General features: G+C 39.6%; 1 protein-coding gene and 1 pseudogene across 2 annotated transcripts in view; both read left to right on the top strand.

Moving 5' to 3' along the window:
• Positions 1 to 18,907, top strand: part of DLGAP1 (DLG associated protein 1) — a 362,099-nt gene extending 343,192 nt beyond the window's left edge. For both annotated transcript variants that reach the window (XM_090285774.1, XM_090285775.1), the window contains exons 9-11: positions 7,141 to 7,232; positions 11,708 to 11,860; positions 14,605 to 18,907. In XM_090285774.1, coding sequence (XP_090141900.1) covers positions 7,141 to 7,232; positions 11,708 to 11,860; positions 14,605 to 14,814 — 455 coding nt within the window. In that variant the 3' untranslated portion in view covers positions 14,815 to 18,907. The remainder of the gene's footprint in view (positions 1 to 7,140; positions 7,233 to 11,707; positions 11,861 to 14,604) is intronic.
• A 3,062-nt stretch (positions 18,908 to 21,969) lies between these two features.
• On the top strand, positions 21,970 to 22,119 carry LOC150002835 (large ribosomal subunit protein eL39-like; annotated as a pseudogene).
• Positions 22,120 to 22,516: the final 397 nt, after the last annotated feature.

Raw genomic sequence — 22,516 nt, 5'->3', positions numbered from 1 at the left:
TGGGCACAGTCTTTATCATTGAAGGGCCAGTCGTCTGGTTACAAAGTCCAACATATGAATAGGTGATGCTGCAAAGCATGTGGGAAGGGAAGGGACAGAGCTGTGCATGGGAATAGAAGAGCATGTGGAGGGGAAGGTGAAAGGAGATAGGGCTTCCTGAAGAATGTACACCTGAGCACAAGGGGAGGAGCTAGGGTAGGCACCAAGGCAGGAGGCACCCCCAGTTTAGTGTTTAGCCTGAGCAAAGACACTGCAGAGAGATACAGCTTTGGATTTGGGAACCCTGGGGCCCAAAAACATTGAGAGAATGGACAGAGGTAAGGCTGGGCAGGTGGGCCTTGCCTGCAAGCCATAGAAGGGAGTTTCTGACAGGGAACCATGAAAAGGTTTCAAGCATAAAAATTAAGAGATAAGTGGACCCTCTAAATCCCTTAATAAAACCAAACCTCCAAGATTGGAATGGGAAGGAAAATATTAGTGGTGAGGGGGGGGGTGACCCAATCTTGTAGCCCTAATTGTAATCAACTACAGAATTGGAGGGAGACAAGAAGTGTTGGGCAGGTGCTTACATATGCAACTCGAAGGCTTGAGAGGTTGGTAGACACTAGAGTTACAAATTTGAGAAACTAAATTTATTTACAGAATAGTTGAAACCGGGAGAATGGGTGAGATCATTGAAGGGGATTAAGGGAGGTGGACTCAGGACTGAATTTGTGTTCAACATTTACAAGGTAAAGTGAAAGAGAAGGAATAAGAAAGACCATGTCAGAGCCAGAGTGTGCTGTGGGAGCCCAGGATGCTGAGCATCCTTTGTGTCACATGCAGAGAGATCCAGGAAGGTAAGGAGGGTAGAGACAGAGCCAGACTGCAGAGTCTGAAGGGACAAATGGAGTTGAGAACAGAGAGAGAGCAAAGGTAGTCTACCCTTTGGAGTCCAGCGTTTAGGGGAATCTGTTAGATTGATGGGGCTGCCATACCAACATACGATAAACTTTCCTCAGATCAGCAGCTTTTAAGTGGCTTGGCCAGTCATTCCTGACTCCAAAGCCTATACTCTTTCCAGTATATTACACAGAGAGGCAGCCTGGAAAAGAAGCATGCTAGGTGAATTATGGTATAGGTTGCACAGCCTGGGAAGTGGTCAGCCAGTGTGTCCACTATTGTAAACTTCACCATTGGAGAGACAGCCTGGAAAAGAAGCATGCTAGGTGAATTATGGTATAGGTTGCACAGCCTGGGAAGTGGTCAGCCAGTGTGTCCACTATTGTAAACTTCACCATTGGAGAGACAGCCAGGCATATGGAGTATCCAGGTTTCAGAGAAGCTATGTTGAGGGTATAAGAAGTATGTCTATGTTTCTGTGTTTCTGAGGCCTAACGTGAGAGCCTGATGATCATAGAGTTGGGCATAGAAAATAGAATTGGAAGCAGTCAGAGAAACCAATGCCTCTGCCTTTTCAGTTCAAGAGACCTAATTTCTCTTGGAATATTAAAGAATAAACACATTAATTATGCCTAAGCATTTAAGATACCGATTTTTCACTCAGCAAAAAGTCAGGTATTTCCCCAAAGGAAACAGTTTCTGTGTTTGTTTTTACCCTGCTACCTCAACAAACTTAACTCTGTGCAGCTTTCTTATGGATTCACTTACAGGGTTAAAAGAAACAGTTCATTACTTTAACCCCGGGGTGGGGGTGGGGGAGAAAGTACACTCTCTTTTAAATGCCTGGGGTTTTTACCGAATGTAGCCAAAAAATTTAAAATCACAGTTTTCATTTAAAAAACACCACATCCAAAATAGTCTTTCTATGCTTCTTATTACATGTATAATCTTTAAAAGAAAAAACTAGTTAAACCTTATACCCACCATCTCTTTCAAGTGATCTTTTGTAGTTCTTCCATTCTTTTTACAACTGAAATTTCTTTGTGCAACAATGACTTAGCATAAATGTGCTTTGCTCTCCTGATAGGAATTGGGTTGCTGAATTTCTTCAAATTCCCCCCTTGACTTGTTATAGCCATCCCCCTTCTATTTATTTGTACTGCCTAGAAAGTGTTGATGAAAGAAAGCAATCACCATCAAATGACTTCACTTCAGGAGATTCAGACTCAATATGCAGTAACTATTGAGAGAAAAAGAGCACAACTAGCCCAGGAGTGAGAAGACAGGGACCCAGGACTATGGGACTCCAGGGAAGGCATGTCTTAGTTTGGGTCCAATTTTCCAAATAAAATGATGGTATCTGCCCTGCCACATCCAGTCCTATGAGACTCAAATTAGATGTGCCTATGAAAGTGCTTTGAAATACAAGGTAATAAGATAAATAGGCAAAGTTTTGCAAACACCAAACAGTGATGGCCTTCCAAAGAATCTTCCTGGCTTTATGTAGTCAATTAATCCAGGCCTGTCCTCTGTATTAGGATCCTTCATAACCATCTAATGTGGGATGAGAGGTTTCTATAATTATGAATGGGAGAGTAAATAAAGAGGTGTCTACTTTTTAAATAGAAGGAATTTAGTTCAACAGTGTTTATGGCTGTTGTTTTGTACTTCCACCGAGGGGCAGACTAACCAAGAAGCTGGGAAAAGGAAAGGCCGAAAGCAACCTAAAAATTCACTATCAAGGTTTTACCCAGGGAGAACCAGACTTACCTATGTAAAAAGAGTAGCACAGCAAAACGAGACCTATCATATGATTCAATATTACACAAACAGATGGAATAAATCACAGCTGAATGGCATGCCTGGGGGATACAGCAAAGATTATTCTGAAAGATGCATTGAATGTGCCCTCAGTGGTTTGGGTGGTAAAAACTGTCAGCTACATTTGGGTTGAACAATCTGGAAAGACTGTATGGACCAGAGTGTGAAGGAAACCAAATGAAATGGAACCCCAGCAGCACATCTTCCTCCTGGACTGACACAACCTGAAACCTCCATCTGACTTTAAGAGGGTCTGCTGCTTTAGGCCGTGGGGTCTCAGCTGTACTAGTGGGATTGCCCCAGTCAAATGCTCTCTCATTTATACTTGAGAAGGCCTTAGCCGTCACCAAAGACCAGGGGGGAAAAAACATTCATTAACTCAGGGATGGGACTGGAATGTTCATCATCTAGCTGAGTGGTTTCCTCTCAGAGGGAGGCCAATAGGACAGAAATGGAGTGCACTTACTGTGCAGGGCTTTATTTTATTGCGGTGGGCGGGCAACAGGGGTGCAGGGGTAGAGGGGGAAGAACCCTACACTTTCAGGCTCCTCTGGCCTGAACCCTCCTCCTTGAGGGACAGACAAGTGTCTGCAAAGTTAACCACTGCCACACTACAATAAAAGAGTGAGATGCAAGGCTAACCCTGGAAAGATGCACTATATTGAGGCCTCTTCCAGAACTTTCTAACACCAGGTTGGGCTGTTTTATATGCACAAGAAAAGCCCGCAGCTGAAACCCATACATCTCATTTCCTGTTGCCCATTATACTCCTTTTCCTAGCATCCTTGACGGAGGTATTTTCTTCACGCTCTGCTGAAGGTTGGTGTGAATTGTTTTAGAGTAGTTTCTGTTAGGTTTCAGGGGGTGGGCAGAGGTAGAGAAGGCTGGCAGCCAAATGTTGAACAAGGTAGTTTATTGAGTATGTGACACAGTGGGCTGGGGTCTTGAAGTCAGACACCAGCAGCTAGGGTCAGGGTGGAGTGACTTTTTTTAGGAGTTCTGGGACTTGGAATACGTAAACAGTACAGGATAGGCTAAGGTGCCCACTTGTTCAGCCAGCAAGTTGGTGGTTGGACAGTTGCCATCTCCTGATAGCTGCCTGAGTCTAGGGCAGCTAGCAGCAGGGTGGGGAAAGGAGCAGCCTCCTGGTGGGCTTTTGAATGGCTTTTGTTTATAATGGCGGGCTTCTACCTCACAGTTTCTAAATGACATTAGGATGCCTCTTTCTTGTTTATCTCATTTCTTTACCAACATTCACTTTTTTTCCCCACTGTTCACTTCCACTGGTGTTTACCATTTACTGTTTATTAGTTTTGTACTTCCTTAAAGCCTAGGTAACAAATATGAAATTTACTTCCAGGAAAAAAGAGTTACCTCACACACCAAGTGTCTAATGGACAAACAAAACAGAACAAACTCCGTTAGTTTTCTTCCCTAAAAATTAAAGTGAATTTTTAAAAATATTTTATTTATTTAGTTTTAGAGAGAGGGAGAGAAACATCAATGTATGGTTGCCTCTTGCGCACCCCCAGCTGAGGACCTGGCCTGCAACCCAGGCATGCGCCCTGACTGGGAATCAAACCAGCAATCCTTTGGTTCTCAGGCTGGCACTCAGTCCACTGAGCCACACCAGCCAGGGCTAAAGTGAATTTTTAATTCTCAAGAAAGAAAGTGTAGAGGGCAAAGATGTAGGAGTTACACTCCCAACTCGAATCATCATCTCCCTTCCCCGGGCTTACAAAAGACCATCACTTGGACACTGGAATGCAAATAATCCTGGAACCAGTAAGAAACTTCCCCTAAAAGAACATGATGGCAAAAACCTGGGAAACAGAAGGACCACAACTCCACCCTAGATATTTTTGCTCCAAATCTAGGGTTCTCGCCAGACCATGCTGAATGAAGAAAGAAGTCCCTTGTTTTCCTTAAGAAGAAATTCGAGTTTTCCCTTACCTACACGATTGATGTTTCCTGGATAACTGTTTGGAGCAGGGCTTTCTCCTCATTTGAGAATCACTGTCTTAGTCAACTACTCTTATTATGGCAGTCTATTATATAGTGCAGATATTCGGCTGTGAGAGAGAAGAACCTTAACTCAAAGTTTGAGGTATGTCAGAATTGTTTGGGTTTCTGTGATGGTTCCCAGGAGCTAAGCAATCTCCATTAGCAAATTGGAGACTTAAGTATTAGTTCTAATCTCCCAGGATTCATTCTGAAATTTGCTGGTGTCAAAATCCTACCCTTTGGCAAGATAATTCAGGAACCTCAGAGTTTGCCCAAAGCCACATGTTCACTTAGGAAGTGCCTTCGCAGACCTGTCTCAGATCTAGGACAGGGCATCAAAGCACATGCCTGTCCCAGGTGGCCTTTGGATAATCCAGACTTTGTTTTTTTCCCTCTTTTCTTCTGGACAGGGTAAGTGTGGGGCTCACAGTTGGCATACCCATAGAGGAAGTGTGATGTCCTGGTCCTAGATAATAATATACAGGTATTGAGTGCTTGCTATATATCAGACACTGTCCTAAGCAATTCACATACATTACCACTTGTAATCTTAATAACAACGATACAAATAGGTACCATTAACCCCAACTGACATATGAGAAAACAACTTAAGTGACCTGTCCAGGGCAGTGACTGGTCTTAAGTGTTAGAACCAGAACCTTTGGCTCACTCAAGGCCTCAATTACTGTAGTGTCCTGAGTCTTCATATGCTGTCCCTTCTCTTTCTGGAGTGTTAAGAAAGGGAGAGGAGGCCTCAAACAACTCATTGACCAGTTGAAGAGGAGTGGGCCCTGGCCGGTGTGGCTCAGTTGATTGGAGCATCCTCACATAACCAAAATTTGTGGGATCGATTCCCAGTTGGCGCACATACCTAGACTGCAGGTTCGATCCCCAGTCTAGCCACATACAGGAGGCAGTCAACTGATGTTTCTGTCTCACATTGATGTTTCTCTGTCTCCCTTCCTTTCTCTCTAAAAGCAATGAAAGGGTATCTTTGGGTGAGGGGGGGGGGAGGAGGAATGATATAACCATCTCAAAAGATTTTAGATTGAAAAGAAGTGAAAACTTCTCCCTGAGCAACAGCTGCCAGACAGCTGTCAAGGGGGACCCTTGCTATCTCTGAGTAGGCAAATTTCTTCGCTTCAGCTGTTTGTTGAGACTGGGGACATGTTGGAGAGTTCACAATTGCCCTGAGTTACGCATGGAGGAATGCTGAAAGATTAGGCAATGTCTAGGTGTAATGTGCAACATAAACCATTAGATAGCCCAGCAGTTTTAAACAGAGAAGCAAATTTCTAGAAAACCCTGGGTCAAAATGAAGTTTCTTTTTCTTATGTCTTCTTCTCAAACTTTGTGGGGAATGAGGTCAAGAAAGAAAGACCTGATTTCACTCTGCGTCTCAGGCTCTGCAAATTTATAACAAAATAACAACAGCAAAGCTATTGCTTTGGTCCTATAATCTGCTTTCCCTTAAAGATTTCAAAGCAGGGCTAGTGCACTGTGAGGAGTTTCCCCCTCTGGTTTTCTATGTGGGCCGGGAAAGGGCAAGCAGGGTGCCTTCTCCCCTGCCTTCCTGGGAGAGCATGTTGAGGACTGCCTGGTGGCAGGGCTCCAGTAGTGCAGCTGTGTCCTGGTCCCCCACTGGCTGGAGGGAGAGCCTTCGGGACAATGCAGAGCTGCTCAGTGCAGAACACTCCGCCCCGTCTCAGCACGCCCATCAGTTGAAAGGTTCTCACCGTAGACAGCACAGGAGGCAAGAAGTAGCTTGCAAAGGGAAAAATTTTCAGCACAGTGCATAAGAAATTAAACCTACATTAACAATAACTTTGAACTGTGGAGTGGAAAAGCTGGGATTGTGCTGGTGTTCCCTAGGCGACAAGCTGAAAATGTTCACTCCTTAGAAAGTCTTTCAACTGGCCCTGGCTCTTTCCTGACAGTACCAGTGGCTAAGCTCCGGAAAAATAATGAAAGCTATGGATGGGATATGGTGAGTGCCAAGAGGTCCCCCTCCAAGACAGGATGGCTTTTCTTGTGTTTGGATTTGGGTTAGAAAAACAAACTAGCAACTGTGATTGCTGACACAAATAAATCCATAACCATACGGGTAAACGCAGTAAAAGGGGAAAAAACAAAACTGTTTGCCTCTTCTCTTGGTAACATCCAGTGCTGTGATGGAAAACTCCGTGATCTCTAAGAAATATGCATGATGAGCATGTGGCTATTTTTTTTCCCAGTTGATTTTGATCTTTAACCTGGGAGCCTGTTACATGGACCAGCAGGATAATGACCATAATTGGGCTGTGTGCATGTGTATATGCGTTATGTGTGCAGTTTTCCCAAATTATTACAGCATAACTTTCTCTTTGCTTTACCAGACTAAATCTCAATAATGAGACATAATGTGTAAACTTCTTGAATGTTTGCTCTTTTCAGTTCTAGGGAAAATCCGAACTGCGGTGGGCAGTGCCCAACTTCTCATGGCCCAGAAATTCTACCAGTTTAGAGAACTGTGTGAAGAAAACCTGGTAGGTAACATTCCCCATCACTACCATTCCCTGCTCGTACCGTGAGAACACATCGACAAGACTGGCCCAGTGAAAGTAAAACCAATTTTGAACTGAGTCAAGGCCCACTGCCCACTGAACTCTCTCACCTGGAGTAGACTTTTTGGATGAATCTTATTTCCTGCTTTTCTTAAAATTAAAAATACTTACTTCATACTTAAATAATCTTAGAAGAAAAAACCCAGTCAAGTTGAAACTCCATTTCCTTCTTTATGGTAACTGAAAATTTCCATTTTCCTGGCTTTCACATGGTATCTCCGATTTCATTATTCTTACCAAAATAAGGAGCACCCTGATATTTTGAAAATAATATTACAGAAAATCATTTTGGATAATGATTTTCTTTCTGAAGTAGCCACCAGGTGGTAGATCCTAATCAGAGTTCTGCATTTTAATTCAAGGGCCAGAGATGGAGGGCTTCAAAAGTGTAGATTTTATCTCCCTGAGACAAATGAATCCTTCCTGGACATACAAAAGCAAAAAAAGGAAAACAGAGACAAAAGCACCATTACCAACAACATTGTAAAAACCGACTGCAAAATACAGGGGCAAGAGTCACACGTGCCTTAAAAACAAACCAACAACAACAACAACAACAACAACAACAAAAAAGCCTGCTACTATCTCTACAAGTCATTCCACAAAAATCGCTTTTATTGGCCAACTGTTGTTCAAACTAGATCTAAAACAAGTATAATGAAAAGCAACCTCTTTATCTTGTTGAAAGTAAAAACATGTTTCTATTCAATCTAAATGACCCAAACTATGACTTCTGAGTTTTAACCACATCTTCTTGTCAACAAGGACAAATACAGACTGAAAGGGATTTATTTAGACAGGACTCAGACAAGAAAAAATAGAAAGCATGCAAAATTATCACTCCCCACCCCTCTTCACCAAGCCTTTCTTTTTGAAATCTCCCTTTGGGGCTACCCCTTCCCTTCTACCCCACTCCCCCATCTATAATTTGTTTCCCCAACCCTTAGCAAAAATTATCTGATCCTTCTTTCACCTTCTTAGAAATTCTGTTCTGGATTACAAGATAATATATATTAGTAAATGTATAGATAAGTGAATACAACAAATATTTTATTGAGTTTCACTTTGTGCCAGGTACAGAATTCCTGCTAATTTGTAGACTTGGTAACAAGATCTTAACTAACATGATTCTTTGTCATTAAATGTAGGAAAGCTCACATAAAGCCATACTTCTCAAACTGGCTGCTAGATGCACCTGGAGCCCGATAGGTACAGGGCACAGAGCATGCCTTGTAGAAGAATTATATAAGGGGAAGGTATATTATGAAGTAGAATACAAACATTATGCAGATTTTGAAGATGAAATTGCAGACAAAATGTTTTAAGAACATTACAGAGCCCCGGGAAGGGTGCATCTTGTTAACGCTATCTTTTGATGTTTCCTAGTTTCTGGTGGGCTCACATTCCTTGGCCACTAGAGGAACTTGGCAAAATATGAGAAACATAGTTAGAGGTAGTCGGAAGCAGAACTATACTGCGGGCTAAGGGCCACTGATAGCTAGTCAAACCATGCCCAGGAAGGAAGGTCAAAAACCCACTATGTGTTGGACCTTATGGAGCAGATTGTGACATTATTATTTTTTAAAATATTTATTCATTTTTAGAGAGAGGAGAAGGGAAGGAGAGAAGGATAAAAACATCAGAGTGGGCAATTGGTTGTCTCTCGCATGCCTCCAACTGAGGATCTGGCCCACAACCCAGACATGTGCCATGACTGGGAATCGAACCAGCCACCTTTTGGTTTGCAGGCCAGCACTCAGTCCACTGAGCCACACCAGCCAGAGCAGAACATTATTTTTATGATGATTTTACCATTGAAGAAAATGGACATACAAAGGCTAAATAATTTGATGGGGGTCACATGGTCAGAGGCTGAACCAAGATTCAAATCTCAGTCTCTTTGACCTCAATCTCTGTAAATCCACCACATCCCCCACCCTACTTATCCCCCAGAATTTGAGTTGCACTCCTCACCCTCATGTAGGGATGTGGGGTTGATCAATCAACTCTGCCTCCTCTTCAGCAGAAAGCACTGTGGCCTCGTGGTGGCATTGTTTAGGTCTACCAAGCTGCATAAAGATGGCACTGAGATTGGTCACAACCAGACCCAGCTCTCCTTTCTTGAGTTCTTACTCTGAGGAGGCGAACTCTTGAATACCTGTACTTTGTCTCAGACTAGACTCTTAAGCATAGAATGAATAACTGAGAGTTACTTTTTCCCACAAAATTAAACCAAGGAACCCAGCCCTCCTCATTTTCTCACACTCTTCACCATCCCTGACCTCTAAGTGGCCTGGTTCACAGTAAACTACTGCTACAACTTCTTCTTGTGTGATATCACGTGACCCACTGACTAAGAGTCTGGCTGAGTGCCTAAGCTCTTTTTCTCTGCTTCCTCATATGTCCTCTTCATGATAAGGGGGCAAAGAGATTCTTGGTGAGAAGGGAACAAATTGCCCATTATGCAGAGTTAAAAGAACTCTTTGCCTATTATTTCATGCATTAGTGCACTGAAACAATTTAGCCATTAGGGCTTATGACCTAATAGGCTTTAGTGAATTTCAGAATATAAGCAATTTAATTTTTGGTTATCATAAGATAAGGAAATATATGATGAAATCATAAAACTCCATTTGAGAGGTAATTTGTCAAAACAATTATCTGTCTTTTCTGAACCTAGATATTAAGAAACTTGTTTTTAGTTTTCTAAATCAAAATGCTACAGAGAAACTCTTTCATTAATTCAAGTGTCATTAGCATAGATTTAATACTGCACCAAACACTTAAAAACTTTAGAATTTACTTCTTCCAATGAATTTCAAAACTATAGGTAGTTTTAGAACTATAAGTTTATAAAAACATCCTTACTTGTATTTATTTTCAGTTTAGACCAATAATGCTGGTTCATTCAAAGGGCTAAAAAGTTCCTTCCAACCAATTAATTTTGATGATAACTGACCTTACACTTTCTGAAATACTGATACCATTTTTATAGGGGTTGGTTTTAAACGTACAAACTGGAATCAAGTTATTTATATGGCATGAGGTTTCACAGTCTATTAAATTACCTGGAATACTTAGAGGTAACCAAAACTAACCCCAGCTGTAAACCTCTGACATACGGAAGCTCTCCAAAATCTAACCATGAATGCTTTAGTTTCTGCTACAGGTAGTGATTAACAATGAGCATGACACCTTTGATCTCTTAGTTATGTTTTTTCTGTATTAGATCATGTAAATTTGTGGTTCATACTTTCTACTACTAGTCAGGGATATGTGGATGAAGACAAGAAAGTCAATCCTAAATACCAAAGACTGTTTAATATTATCTAGCATATGGGTTGCCATAGACCCTATGTGTATGTATAGGTATGTGTTCTCACATTTGCTATATTATGTTATGGTCAATTTTAAACTAATTCATTTCCAAATGATTTTGCCAAAATACTCATATGATAAAATGACTTCCTATATTAGTAACATTATAATTGTTAAACATATAGTACTTTGAAAATTCAGTTACTTTATTACTCATCATCTGTTTAGTATTTCACTCAACATTAGTATTAAAACAAATCATACTTTTAGATTCCATATCTTTATCTGAATAAGTTGGGTAGCAGATAGTCAAATACTGGCTCTAATATACTGTATTTTTTTTAAGATGGTATTTTCATTTAAATATAGTAGTTTTATATGCATTTTGTTGTAGATCATACATTCTGGCTTTTCAAATGTTCACTCTTGTCCCATACTGTACTGACAGATGTTGTATTACAAGAGTTTTACAACCTTGGCATTTGAGAATCACTGTCTCAAATGGATGTGTGTATAAAATTACTGTGTGTAGTGGACTCTAAAAAAAATGTCAAGCTCATAAAAACAGAATGGGAAAAGCAGTTGCCAGGGGCTGAGGGGTGAAAGAAAGAGGGAGACATTGGTAAAAGGGTACAAACTTCCAGTTAGGAGATGAATAAGGTCTGAGCATCTAATGTATAACATATTGTTATAATTGGTAACACTGTACTGTATAACTGAAATTTGCTAAGAGAGTAGAATTTAATGTTCTCACCAAAAATACTTTTAAAAAGGTAAATATGTGAAGTGATGGGTGTGTTAATTAAGTTGATGAGGAGAATTCTTTCATAGTATATGTCAAATTATCATATTGTACATTGTAAACATCTTATAATTATTAGTTGTCAATAAACCTCAGTAAAGATGAAAATACATATATTAATTTTTAAATAAAATTGCTACTTTTATCTCCTGTCTGAAAACCAAAAGGAACTCATCCTTCTTATGTTACTTGAAATATTTGAAAATGTCACTTTGGTCCTGTGCTTGTTGTTATGAATCGCCTCTAAAGCAGGAATATTCTTCTTTCTCTTGTACAGAACCCTAATGCTCATCCAAGGCCCACCTCCCAGGATTTGGCGGGGTTCTGGGACATGCTGCAGTTGTCCATAGAAAATATTAGTATGAAATTTGATGAACTTCATCAGTTAAAGGCCAATAATTGGAAACAGATGGATCCTCTTGACAAGAAGGTAGAACAATGTAGATTTTGTATGGTTCATTTAAAAACCTGCACAAACCCTGGACAGTCTAAATAGGCTTCTGCATTCAGTCTTGCTGTTTACAATGTGAAATGGAGCTGATATCATATTAATTTCATTGTAATGACAATGTTTACATAGTAATCATTTGGGATATTATCTGTAATATGTTTCAGGCATATTTTTAAAGAAAAATCTGTCTTTGTGAATTGAAAAATGGGAATGTGGCTTTTTTTGTTAATTAAACTTTAAGTTAAACCATTTTAGTCACTGGAAGGAACTGCCTCCATTTTGCTTTTTAAACTAAAATAAATGACATCTTCAGTGCATGATTACATAGAGCAAGAGTTCAACTTCCTTACCCCTAGGATGTGTTTCTGAGAAAAGTAGAAAGCCCTGAAAACTAATTGACTTTGATAATCATTTTATAAATAGAGTAATAAAGAAACCACTGTTGTTCAAATTTAAAAATATACACACCATCAAGTTTCACAGTGATAAAAAATGTTGGGATTTTTTCTTTTTAAGGAAGTTTTACTTTTGGTTTACTTGCCTTGGGGAATATTGCTCATTGGGTTCCTCATGCTACAGTTTAGAAACAAAGACTCAACATTTTTTTACTTTAATTAATAAACTGCAATGTTCACATGTGAATATGGTAGTTGTACCAGGCTCACACAGGTATACGTCGTCCATGTCCCTAGGCTGAGCTGTCATGCAAGACTTTTTACTCCTTTGTTTTTCTATGGCCTGAGGTCAAATAATTCCAAGAGATTCAACTATAAAAATTACACATGGCTCTTGCCCCAAAGCACCAGTGGCCCTGTCCTTTTCAGATCTCCTCACCTATCACAGAGCTATAGCAATCCAATCCACTCTGTTGCTGCCCATCATAATACCAGGGTTCTTGGGGTCGGTGGACTCTCACAAGAAATCCAGTCCCAAGGGACAGTGCATAGCAGACAGAAAAGCAATGCTATCATCGCTATCCTTCATTCCCTCTGTCACCACCAACCTGAGGGTTTTAGGGTTAAACATCAAAGTACCATTAATGCATGCATGTGTGGCCTCTCACTTCGGAAGCCTAACATTTGCACTTAACCTAGATTTTTTTTTTTTAATCTGTTTTTAAAATTGCTAGATAAACTTTTGAATTGGTCTTATTTTAAGAAAACAATACAGATGTACACACGTTCTGGTAAATTACTTTCTGGAGCAGAACCAACTAATTTCTCATTTATTCATTTTTCTAAAATTGTTGTTAAAAAATTAAATGTACAAGGATAAGAAGCTGTGACTTAAAATTATTGATATTCAAAAATATCCACCAAGTTACCCAACAATGAAGATTTTAAATGTTCAAAAGGAATGATGCTAACCTATTGACATTCACACAGTAAATCATTAGTTAACTTGATTCCTAAATTGTTTTACACTTTGTCTACAATTAGAGCTTTTCATCACCCCATGAACTTTAGGGGAAAAATATGAACGAATACTGTTTGCGCAATGTGCTTCCTTTTTCTGTCCTCTGGGCCCCACAGACTCTCAAACTGCCTGAGGACAACCCCAATGTAACAAGTTTCAGTAGGCACTTCAGCTACACCAGCAAAGAGGAGCTGCTGTGTTGAGCATTAGTGTTAAGACACAAGGAATGCCCTTTGAAAAATCTTAGAATCCATGGTTTTTCTAAAAAACACTTTTCACATTGACAAGACATTTCACATTTCACATTTACTTACGAGGACTGAGTGTGTTTTATTCAAAAGAAAAATGTTCACGTGGACCTCGCAGCTTGACAGTTTATCATCCCTTTTGTAAAAATCCTTTGTGATCTAGGTTTCCTTCTTTCCCACGCATTTTTTTTTTCTGCCTAAGTCATGAGTGGCTTTTGTTTTTGCAATGGCATTTAAAAATATCTATATGTTTTATAGTTTGCTGTTGCTAAGGCAGATGAAGTCTTTCAGTCCTGTGTTAAGTTGTCATGACACAGTGTCTCTCCCTGTAATTGAAATAGCCTCCTGAGCCACAGTCATTCTGAGGCCTCTGAGTGACATCCAGGCTGGATGTTTTAGGAGCCATTTTGGAACTGATTCCAAGACAGAGTGTAGGAATTATCAGTGTCATCCCTCCAGGATGACCCTGGAAAGTTTATTGCTGTGTGTTTGTGTGTGGTGTGCAAATGGGTGTAACTCACTGTGGCATCTGCAAAGCTAAAGAACACAGTCTTATCATCTCTTCTTCCTCGTTTGGCTATTTAGGTTAGGGTGAGCCTGGAGAGAGGGCATGGATGGGTTTAAACAGTTCAGCTCACACCAGCTGCCTTCCCTCCTTAGAGGGGATGCAGAGTTCTAAGATGCTACTGCTGCCGCTGCAGCCCTTTCCCATCTCTGGCATCGGGAAGAGTCTGGAGCCTCCAGGGAGAACCACACTAAATGTGCTGGAAGCTGCAGCCTTTCAGCAGGGGGCATTTTAAATACCCACAGCCTTTCCTTGGAGAGACCTAGTTCTGCAATCCAGTCTACCCTTGGCCTTAAGCTTACCGGTATATATATTTTTTCTGTATCTTTTGAATACCAAGCCAGAATAATAATAATAATATATATAGAATGTGCAGATCAGAACCAACCATCCTTAGGTTTTAAAAAGTGTTTTCTAACTACTGACCTATCCCAGTTTTCCCCAAGCTTGTCCTGAGAAGCTGTGTAATGTCCTGAACCTTCTGCTTTGATCAGGAGAGAAGGGCCCCTCCTCCAGTGCCAAAGAAGCCGGCGAAGGGCCCCGCGCCGCTGATCCGGGAGCGCTCACTGGAGAGCTCGCAGCGCCAGGAGGCCCGCAAGCGCCTGATGGCAGCCAAGCGCGCCGCGTCAGTCCGGCAGAACTCGGCCACCGAGAGCGCCGAGAGCATCGAGATCTACATCCCTGAGGCGCAGACTCGGCTCTGAGGCTCCCGGGCCGCGCCACGCGCAGCCCGCGGAGTCAGGACCGAGTGTCTGCCCTCCCCCGCTCCTCTGCCCTCCCCGCTGCGCCCTTAGAGCACGTCTCCGGGCCCAGTGACTTCCACTGTCGCGGTGTAGTTGTTCATCTTGCAGGAGCCGACCCCCATCGCCCCTCCGCCCAAACCAGTTTGCCCATGTTCTCCACCGAGCTTCGCCACCTGTACTGATGCGTCACCCTGCCACATCCAGAGAACCAACCCTTTCTGTTCTTGGCAAAACCAAACCCACCTATGTAGAAATAGCCCCTTGAAATCATTCCCCATCCTCAGTTCTCTCAAGTTAGTCTGTCCCTAGAGCTCAGCAATATAAAACCATAGGGTATTTCAGAAATCCAGTATCAGGGTGATCCTTTGGGACTTAACCGTCTTCCACGTGAAGGAAACTAGGGCTCCAATTCCCTGCACTTCCCCTTAATGGTTATTATTTTGCAAAGCAGATAAAGCACTTTATTTCCAACCTCAGAAATCATGCCATCTCACCAGAATCAATGAGTGACAAACCAAGAGAGGACCAAGCTAGGCTGGGGGTGGGGAACCTGGATGTGTAGTGGGAAAGGGAAAAGCAAAATCTGCAGGTGCTGGGGTTGCCTGCACCACTCACAGCTGCACAAACTGCCTCACTGTTACTTCATCAACCACTGCTTCAAATGTTTCAATCAGCAAAAGATTGTAAATTCGATCTTTCAGGGAAATTAATCTATTCTGAAAGGCAATAAAATGAAGAAAGGCAAGGCAAAGGAAGCAACGAGAGTTTAAGATACTACATAAGGGATTTTTTGTTGTTCTATTATTAAGAAAATTTAGTCCTGAAATGTTTTATCAACTTTTATTGTATTATGTATATTATATTGTGGTGGTGGTGGTGATGTCTTAAAAGGGGAAACTATTGGTTGGTTCTATTAATTTGTTAGTGTCCATCTTGAGGAAACTACCTAATTACACATATATAAGTACACATCTGCTTGTGAAGTGCTGTAAATGGCAGCAAGGCTGTTTTCAGAAGAGTGGTTTTCCTGCCATCCCTTTGAACGCTACACATCCATCCCTTTTAAACTATCAGTTCAAATTGCAAACATATTTCCTCCTTCGGTCTTCTCTTACTATACACAGAGTCCTATCATTCACCAGCATAAGGATTTTGTCCTATGTCAACCCGATAAAATTAATTTTCTACCCCAAAAGACAGGCCTCATTCCAAAGATCTGCCACTCATCTAGAAGTCCTAGGTCATGAGAGAAATTTGACTTCCAAGGTTCAGCAACTACAAGGAGAGGGGAGAAGTCATGACTTAAAAACACTGAAAGAAACCCAGGCTTTTGGCAGAGCATGTTGATTTACATTTTTAATCATGATGATGGGCAGTAGGCACTTTGCGTCTGGCTGAAATTATCTTTAAATGCCCTTACTCATAGCAGTTTAAACATTTAGAGTGTGATGATCTAAAAGTATCACTGGCATTTTGTGTCCAGTTCCCATCCTAAAGTATTAGAAATTACCATTGAAAAAATGAAAGACTTTTAAAAACATACATAAAATATGCTTGCACCAGAGAAGCTTTTTCAAAAAATATACTCACATAGCCAGGTGCTAAATTAATTTTATTTATGAAATTAAGAGAGGTGATGGGTTCTGGCAACCACTATTTTCATGGACATATTCCAAAATCACTAGAGAATTTGCTACCTCTCAGAGCCATTGATGCTTTGAGCTAACTTTATAAACAGGGCACAAAATGTTTACTGCTGTGGTTTACAAGAAAAGGGCTACTAACTTATTAAAAAACAAACTTTTAACTAGGGTGAACAAAGCACCTTGAGTGCTTTGTAAAATTGGAGCATACAGAGATTTTGAGCTTCAAGTATTTTGAGCTTATAGTTTTAAAAAGGATACATCTTTATTTTGTAGCTGCATTGGAAGGTCACACAAAATTTGCATCATGTAGGGCCAACTGCCACCTTGGGTAGCCTATGGTCACATTCAATCCTGCAAATGACTTGGAACTCACAGATTAGCATGAAGGAAGCGAAATCCATTTGAAGACCCATGTTCCCAACTACAGCTCTGTGCCCTGAAGTAGAGATAAGATTTGGATTAATAAATAGATTTCTAATATGATTCAAAATCATCCTACAATATTTTCTTTGAAAACTGGTTTAGCCCAGAATATTTTAGAGAGAGACAAGAGAAAGCCTATTCATCTTATCTATGTGAATGGTATTTGTATATTCATAAGCTATTTTTGGTAAGAATTTTAAATCTTTTAGCTAAATGCCCACAGGCATCATGACCTTTGCTTTCTTTAAAGACACAAATTGTACAAACACTTTATAAAGAGCTAATTATTGATGTTAAAACATGACCCTACATAAAGCTCTTGTTAATCACTTGCCCCCTTTGACATCCATGAGCATAACTTTTGTTACATTGTTCTTTTTGATGTAATTTGTAGAAATGTTTTTTAGTTCATGATGGAAAATGTATGTACCCTGAAAAATTACTTATTTTGTTTAACTTTGGTATAAAGATGTTTGGGCATTTTCTTGGGGAGGGTGGATTACAAAAGAAGTTTGTCTCCCACATTAAAAGAAAAAAGTTCAAAGAAATTAAGTATTTATTATATTTTTTGCAGATGTTTCCATACAATTCACATAACCTTTTTGTAAAGAGAGATGAAGAAATGGATTAAAGATTTTTAATATTTGAAATGGTAAATAGAACTAATTTATTTGTAATATATTTCTGTTATTTATAGATGTTTCCTTAATGTTTTACTGTGCATTACTACTTTAATTTAAGCCTTATCCTTGTGAATTTACCATTTCTTTTTAAAAACATGTCTAGATGCATATTTTAAATAACTGGAATGTAAATCACTAGCATATCTCAATTCCCAAATGTAATTTTTAAAAATTATTTTGGTTTGGAAAAAAAAGATTAATTTGAAAGCCTTCAGAAGGAGGGGTGGGGAACATTTTTATGGCTTTATGAATTGGAATTTCATAGGCTTTATCTACCTAGATTGTGTGTGGACAAAAAAAAATTGTAAATAGATGGATGTTTCCCAAAATGTAAAAAGAAGAAATTAATAAAATAATTAATGCACTGCTTTCAGGTCTGCATGTTTTCACTAGATTCCTGCTTCTTCCAAAATATCATTAATAGCCTTTTAAGGGAATAATTAAGCAAGTAAGCATATCATTCTAACTTTCATTATAACACATATGCTAGTCACTGTTGAGCCAAGGAGTAGACCTTGTATCCTACATAAGGGATCTAAATACTGAAAACTAAAAGTCACTTTACTATAATGATTGCACATATGTGAAAGTTTCAAGTCAAGAACTGTATATTTTGTGAAAGATGTTATTAGCCTCTCAAACTTGTGCAAATCTGTATACATTTCATCCACTTGAATTTTTTTGCAAACATTTCATCAATTTGTTTTCTACACAGTTCTCCAGGGTAGGAAAAGTCAGAATAATGCTTCATGGTTTTCAATTATTCTTGCAGTAATGAAAAACTGTGCTCACTGATGTTTAGTGACTTGCTCAATGTACCATAATTATTAAGTGACAGATCTGAGTCCAAAAGTCAAGCCTTCTTTCAGCTCTTTAGTGAGATCTCTATCATTCTTCCAACATTTAAAAAATGATAATTAATTGTCACTGTTGATTTTGTCTGGGTTTTATCTAGGTCATAAACCTTACTTCATATACACAAAAATACAGACTTACCTTTTTTAAAAAAAGTAAATTAGAATGTTTTATGAAGTGACTTGCAATTATCGGAAAATGCTGTCACTAAAGAAATCTGTATCCACACTGCTTCCTCCCCACCCAGTTCTTGGACAAACTCATCCACCTATGTGCAACAAACTTGAACATTGTTAAGCAGGTAAGACACTTCTTCTGATCTTTATACATAAACAAAACCTGTACCAGTCACCAAAATAATACAATGTCCGAAGTGGCTGGATCATTGTGAGACTGCAAAGATGCTTATTACTAGTGTTCATGAACTGACTATTCCCAAAGTCTGAACCACGATTACACTTAAAAAGTCTTGCCTTTTAACAAATTAATTCTTTTATTTTATTGGGGATCCTTAAATGTTTCGGCCAATATGCAAACAAAATGAGTTAGTTTTTGCATATGGAAATTTGAATTTCAGTGAAGCAATTTCCCATGTCACAGGGTTCACCCCCCAAAAATGTGATTTTATTTTTGATAGAAATTGAACAAAATTGTTTGCTTTGAACATGGATTTCTCTTTATGTCTTTGAAATCCACCCCCTTGAAAATATAATTTTATTTTGGTTTAAATAAATGACATTTAAAAATTATAGTGTCTGAATGTGTTCATTCTTGGATGCCACTGATAGATACTAAAGGGTGCTCCACTGTTTGACTTTCAGCTGCTAAAACAAGGTTAGATCAACTCCTTTTGCAAACAGAATCTAGTGGCCCTCTCTGAAAACTCTCAGGGTCTTAATTCATGTATTAGTATAAGTTTACAAAGTAGGTCTTAAATTCCTGCGTAAATCACTGTCATCTCCACTGAAGCAGAAAGAGGAAACAGCATGCTGCCTCCTGGTCCATATGCTTTCCTTGGGGCTTCTGCTGGCCCAAGGAGCTCTCATCAGATAATCACAGGAATGTGAAGTCCTGGTGCACTCCTGGTTCCTGGGTCTCCGTTTACCTAAGCCAATGCATTATTTCCCTGTCTTCTATGAAAATTAGCATAAGCCTGAATTTAGAGACAATGGCTGAACCAAGAAAGTGTTTTAATAAAGATCGGCAGTCAAGCTCTGCCATATAGCTGATTGAACTGTTACTATTCATTGCACCAAATGTTTTCACCAGTACAGCTGAAGATTATCATTCTTCCTCTTCACACTTCCAGCCTGCTTTCTGTGAGAAATACCTGCTAATTTCCTTTTTTCAGATTACTTGATAAGTAAATCAGTGTCATGAAGGAGCTTCTATTGAGATCTCAATAAGGAGACTCTTGCATTGAAAAATTCCCCCTTTCACTTTGGAAAGGAGGAATGGGGAAACAAATAGAGCCTCAGTTTTCATAGGGGAGCTGCATTCTTCCTATAGACCCTGTGGGAGATTATGAACAACAATTACAGGTTTCGTAGCCTTCAATCCTAATGCTGCCACTGCTTCTAAAGGCCAATGTTCTACAAATAGAAAATAAATACTTCTGCTCAACTAGGCTTCTGAGATTCACACACATAATCATCAATTGATGATTCCTTCTGTTCTAGGGGCTTTCAAGGCCCATGCCTACCAGCAGTTTAAATTATGAAAAATGAGGAGAAACATCTAAGGAGTTATATAATACTGTAGACAGCCCATGAAGTGTATTATAGGAAACATCTTTCCAGATTAAAATAATTACATTCTACTTTCATTGACACTTTTTAAAATCCCAGCTGTGTCACATCATTTTCTTTTTAGAATAAGGCCTAATGTACCTGAAAACCTCAGCCAATATAGTATCTGCCTATAATTCCTACACATGAGAAAAATCAGATCTCAAGGGCAGAACTTGAACAAAGGTGAGAAAGAGATTGGTTAAATAATTTAATATTAGATTCCTTTACAGTTTGATTTAATTTTACACATTCATTAAGAGCCTCGCTTTCCCCAGCTTGCTCAAGGAAAAAATCCTTGCTGCCTTTACTGCTGTCCCATCTGAGAGTTAACCTTTTCTCTTCTCTGCAGCCTGGCCCCTGTAGAAGCAGTCAGTACCTGGGAGACCTTGGTGAGCCTGGCACTTCCAATGCTGAGCTTGACAAATGTGAAAGAGCAACTCAAGGGCTTTTGAATTGTTTCTTGTGTTAGCCAATAGGTAATGAGTGTGAGATGTTTGCAAAGGATGTTTGCATCCTTCTCAGGATGCTATCTTTGTGCTGGGGCCTGAGTTGGTTGACCAACAGGCTGTTTAAAATGAAGTCTTTACAAAGTGTGAAAAGCTGATCAATAGTTTGGAAAATTGCAACATTGGAGAGCTCTTAGCACAGGAAAAGGAGAATTTCCAAACTGAATACTAGTGGGTGTTAAGCACTTTGTTACAAGTGGTAAAGTGAGGAATAATTATTCAGACAAGTCTGAGTAATTCTGAAGAGAGAAAGTAAAACACCCTATTAACAGGAGCCTAAGATGTTTTGGCATCAGACTATTCAGGATCTGCCACTGGCTGATTCATGGTATAATTATTCTCAAGGGCACTTCATTTTAAGATGGGCTTTTAGGAGGCCAAGGAGCAGCTTTCTTCCAGCAAAGGCATCACATTAGAATTGGGTTAAACATTCAACTGAGAGGAGCTGGGTTAAATATTGAGGAAATGCTTACCTAAAGAATACACAACATCTTGACTCCCCTGAGAAACTTGGTACACCGTCCTGAGGGAAGTCATTAGGACAGAACTGAGTCACCAAATGATCCTTATGAAAGAGAGCAAGTCCTCCATGGCTTTCAGTATTTAAGTTTATTAGATAATGCACACAGAAAAAATATATCTGCACACACATGCACACATGCACGTGCACACACACACCATGATCTCTGTTGGCTTCAGCCCAAAGTGAAGTAATAATTTCCCATCAGAGTTTCTGTCAGTGACTCCAGATCCATAAGCAGAGAGGATCCAGCTGGGAGAAAACCAAGGCAATGGGAAAAGTCCCCACACACTTCACAGGAAACACCTATGTTTTATTTTGATTGTAATGTTCTGACTTGGGGTTAGGTAGCAAAGCACTGCCATACTCTTATAAGACATTTACAGATATTGTCAGCACTTCTCTTAGAAACTGGACTGACCTTCTTGTCAGCATCAAAAGTAATGCCAGGAGTGAGCTTGTCTGCTCAGAAAAGAAACGGTCATTCTGTAAGTGGGGAAGAACTTAAGTTATGCAGCAGACTGCCTGTGTTTGAATCCTAGCTCTACCATTTACTAGCTGCGTCTTTCTGGACAAGTTACTTAACTGTTTTGTACCTCAGTTTCCCAATCTGTGCAATTAGGATGAAAATAATACTTATAGCTCTAACTTTGCCATCATGGTCTATGCACTTGATTCTTCTTCGCTATATCTTCTCACAAGACTTTCAAGATCAAGAGGTTTCTAGCCAAGAAATAAAAGTAGAATCAGTCCATTCCCCAATGGATTCAGATGAAAACTGGTAATAAAATCAGGTACAACTCCAGGAGAAGACATTGGAGAAGAACAAAACTGGATCTATAAGGAATCATGAGAGATGGCTCACATATTTATGCTGTATCCAGGTTGCCTATATCTTGAAATCACTGAAAAGGTCACTACTGTCTGGACAGTTGGGCATTTTAATTGGGAAATTCTTGGAGAAGTTATTTTTCCTGTTGATTTTTTTCTGCAGTAATAGGTTGGATCAATAATAAATGTGAGCCCTTTAAAAAAAAGAAAATAATACGTATAGGGTTGTTCTAAGGATCAAATGTATTCATTTATATATTCTATGTAAAGCTCTTAATACAATGAATGCCTAACACATGGTAAGCACCCAAATGTTTAATGTTATCGTCGTCGTCATCATCATCATCATCATTACATGTTTACACTTACTGAGAAAGTGTTTTATGCCCTGGCTGCACTATTTTATGTG

Source organism: Furipterus horrens, unplaced genomic scaffold (assembly GCF_987537825.1).
Source record: "Furipterus horrens unplaced genomic scaffold, mFurHor1.1.pri manual_scaffold_8, whole genome shotgun sequence".
Classification (NCBI taxonomy): domain Eukaryota; kingdom Metazoa; phylum Chordata; class Mammalia; order Chiroptera; family Furipteridae; genus Furipterus; species Furipterus horrens.
The sequence above is the reverse complement of the archived record's forward strand: the minus strand, read 5'-3'. Positions and strand labels throughout refer to the sequence as shown.